The 3,934-nt window shown below is 37.1% G+C and overlaps 1 protein-coding gene across 2 annotated transcripts in view; it reads left to right on the forward strand.

Moving 5' to 3' along the window:
• mrps22 (mitochondrial ribosomal protein S22) overlaps positions 1-3,521 on the forward strand; it is a 31,312-nt gene extending 27,791 nt beyond the window's left edge. For both annotated transcript variants that reach the window (XM_072474561.1, XM_072474562.1), the window contains 2 exons: positions 1,676-1,784; positions 2,585-3,521. In XM_072474561.1, coding sequence (XP_072330662.1) covers positions 1,676-1,784; positions 2,585-2,704 — 229 coding nt within the window. In that variant the 3' untranslated portion in view covers positions 2,705-3,521. The remainder of the gene's footprint in view (positions 1-1,675; positions 1,785-2,584) is intronic.
• Positions 3,522-3,934: the final 413 nt, after the last annotated feature.

The following is a 3,934-nucleotide window of genomic DNA, read 5'->3' on the forward strand; positions in this document are numbered from 1 at the left end:
GGATCTTCCAGTCCAGTTATCGCATCAACTTGCATCGTAACAAAGGGGAATTGAATACACAAGTTTAGAAGAGCAAAAGGTAGCTTGATTGAAACATAAGATTGAGGGGTTTTGACAGGGTGAATATGGAGAGGTTGTTTCCTCTTGTGGGAGAATCCAGAACTGGGGGGGGGGGGGGGGGGCACTGTTTACAAATGGGGGATCAGACAGAACTAGGAATCTGGTTACCCAGTCACTGTCCATGATTTTGTCAGTTTGTATTTCAAGCCTGGACAATAATGATCACCACCCTTTTCAGTCTTTTCTTAAAAAAAAAAATTTATATCAATTTATGTACCCAATTTTTTTTCCAATTAAGGGGCAATTTAGCCTGGCCAATCCCCCTACCAGCACATCTTTGGGTTGTGGGGTTAAAACACACACAAACACTGGGAGAATGTGCAAACTCCACACAGTCAGTGACCTTGGGCCGGAATTCAAACCCGTGTTCTCAGCGCCGTCGGCAGAAATGCTAACCACTGTGCCACGTGCCGCCTTGTCCCTTTTCAGTCTCACTGAATGTGTTATATGACGTAGAGGTGGTCTTAATTTTTTCCTGTAACTGTCTAAATGAAGATGGCTAAAAGTGTAAACAAATGTTGGACTGGCTTTGAATAAGTTAATCAAAATCTATAGCCTACATCTGTGTATGTTGGCTTGTGAAACTAAAATGCAGCAACACGCGTAGAGTATTTTTTTAACTTTGAATTCTCACTTGCAACCTACTTAAAGGGATGCATTAGTTCAAGGCCAATGACTAAAGCAACAGCACCATCTACTGGGAGGAATATACTTTAGTTTAGACTATAAATATTTACTAAATAGAATTGTGTATTGGCCTAGATTTTGCACTTAACTGCACTGTCCACAGACATGGCATGGGCTTTTACATTGCAAATTCCAGTCAGAATGTCAGATAAGGCAGAGATCGGAGATCTGTGAGAACAGGGCAAACATTCATGCATCTCTTCAGCCAACCAGATTTTGGCATGCAAAGTCTAAACCAGGCAGTGTAAGTTAGAATATGTAATTCATATTCTAGCAAAATAGAGTGAAAGATGAGTGACAAACGATGATAGGTGAGACAAAGTAAAAAAAATCTCATGGCATGTGACTCCACATTTACTAATGTAAAGTTAAGGCCAGAGAGGTTGTTCAATTGTAATTAAAATTAAATTGTAGCTTTACAAATGTACTTACACTTCAATGATCAAGCCCAAACCTTTTTTTGTTCGGTGATTCAGAGGACCAATACCATAATTTCATGGTCTTCAGGTTTTAAATTTCTTGATGCTGTAATGATGGAGCTGGACAAATTGGACAGCAATCTCCATTTTATAATCTCCATTTTATGAGAACAGTTTCCTGTGTCTGCATATGCTATCTATTTGAATGTGCGATCATGGTGAATGTGGATAGTCTCACTGTTATTGCGACCACAAAAGCTGGACTCTTAACAATTTTTGCCATCACCTTGTTTGGGTGGGGGAAGGATAAGAGGATAACAAATTAATTGCTAGCAATTTGAGTTTGGACCTAGAATGTATATTGCTTTCAAACTATTTTGTTGTTGAGAGAATATTGGGAGGTTTATTTTATAGTTAGCATCTTAAAACACCTGAATTTGATTTTGCAGAATGGATGATGCTATAAATGTGCTTCAGCTGTATCACAGGCTATACCCAGAGTGTCAGTCATCCAAGGAGGCAAGCCAACAGCAAGCCCGGGGTATTGACCTCATTAAGGTACAATTTACATTTGCTTTCTTTAAGAATGCATACATAAGTTTCAAATTTTACCTGCTTATAACCATAGACCACTCTAACCCTGGGGTAGGCAGATCAGCAATTTTTAATTCCATCAATTAGATCCAAGTTGCCTCCTTGCTAGCAATTACAAGACCTATGTTAAATTCTGTTTTCTGTACTTAAAGGAGATTCACTAAAATTAAGGATCAGCAAAATGTAATGTGATAGTGCAGGAGGTGGTGCATGGGTTAGATTTAAGGCACATTATTAGGGTTAGGGTTGTAGAAAGGGAATGTTAATTTGCATTTTCCAGTTGCTGGATTGGACGTGGACATACACAGTAAAATCCACATGTTCAGCCATTTCTGGGAGGCGATTCAGAACCAGACACCTGACCCAGTTCTTGGAATGTCCAATTATTGCAGATTGCACAAGTTATTTGTGGAGGTCAAAGTATACGTGGAAAATATAAAAAAATGAAAACGCTTTGTTTACCTCACAAATTTGGATTCACAACTTTTAAATTCAAAAGGTAATTGTAGCAAAAATGTATTGAAAACAGCTTAATGGAACTTGTTCAGCGGACAAGAACTCCGCTATTTTACCTGCATTTTTTTGGTAATTAAAGTAGACTTCTATGAATGATATATATTTCATCTTACTCTAAATTATTTGCAAAGCAGACATTGCTGCAAAATCAAAAACTTACCCTGTATATGTACATATCTATCATTAATCAAAGAAATACAGAACTTTGCTAAACTAAACCATAACTTAAATAATGTTTATTTTTCTAGATATTTTCTCATACTGATTCCAAGAGGGGAGGCTACATTGAATTAGCTTTGCAAGTTTATCAGGAAGCACTCAACAGCTCTGCTAATCAAGATCTGCGCAGGAATGAAGAACAAAATTAGTCAATTAACTTAATCCAACAGTTCTGAATTTGGCTTGTGTTATGAACTTGACAGTAGAATCAAACTTTATTCCTATTCCATCGGTTCTTGTTTTGGAAAAATAAGTTACTGGAACATCACATTGTGATCAAACTGTTTCTTTTTGGAATTTTGAAATAAAAATTCCAGGGTATTTATCAGAAAACTAGTAACCTGGAATATGAGAGGAGGGGGAGGGAGCAAAATCACACCATCTTTGGACTTCTACTGCAAAGTTAAGATTTAACGCTGGATTATGGCTCCATGGTTGAGTGTCTGAGTAATCTTGTTTTGGTGCAAGCCTCGACATTAGTCAGTGGACTATTTGATTGTGGGTGACATCACAGCCGAGACCAATCTTGTCTAAACCTAATGGTAAGAAAATGGATTTTGGCAAGCGTTGATGGAGCAAATCTACCAATTTGGTTACCTTGCAATTTAATGTAATATGAAATACAAAATAGCAGAAGTAGGCCATTCGGCCCCCTTGAATACATTATAATGGCCTAGGGAATATGGCTCAGTAACTGTGAATTTTTAATAATGGTGAGTTGAAGATTTAAACTGTTCATGATTCATTCTAGCTATCCTTTGGATTGCTTCCACCTGGAAACAAATACTGGTTATTGAAATAAGTTCAAAATGTTTACTTTGAATGATGCTTAATTTAGTGCCTCCATGTGTACCTCAGTATGTAGACATTATAGGGAGAGATTGAGGTTGTCCAAGTAAATATCGGCTTTCTATTGACTGTTTTAGACATGTCACATTGCAATAAAATCACTGTAGAAGCAAACAATTGTTCTCAAAATCATGACAGCGGTAGTAGTTTGTTAGAAAAACTACGCAGACGAGTAATCTGGGCAGCACGGTGGTGCAGTGGTTAGCACTGCTGGTACTGTAATTTTATTTTAAAAAAGACCAGTAAGCTGATGCTCCAGTAAACCTGTTAAATTTATTTGAACCAAATATGCAATAAAACATTAAACATGTAGTTTCTGACATGTCGATATAAAAATTAATTTTCACTTAATTCATACAAAAGTGCAATTTGGTGTCAAAATCGTTTAATGCTAAAATAAAACAAAAGATTATGAGTACACTAAGTTTGATCTTTCTGCATGAAAGATGGGTTAATGGAGCACTTTGCGGATAAAGAATTAATCGGCTTTTCGGCTCGCCCACTTTAAAGAACACATGCCAGAGTCATAA

The sequence above is a fragment of the Scyliorhinus torazame genome, chromosome 14 (genome assembly GCF_047496885.1).
Source record: "Scyliorhinus torazame isolate Kashiwa2021f chromosome 14, sScyTor2.1, whole genome shotgun sequence".
Classification (NCBI taxonomy): Eukaryota; Metazoa; Chordata; class Chondrichthyes; order Carcharhiniformes; family Scyliorhinidae; genus Scyliorhinus; species Scyliorhinus torazame.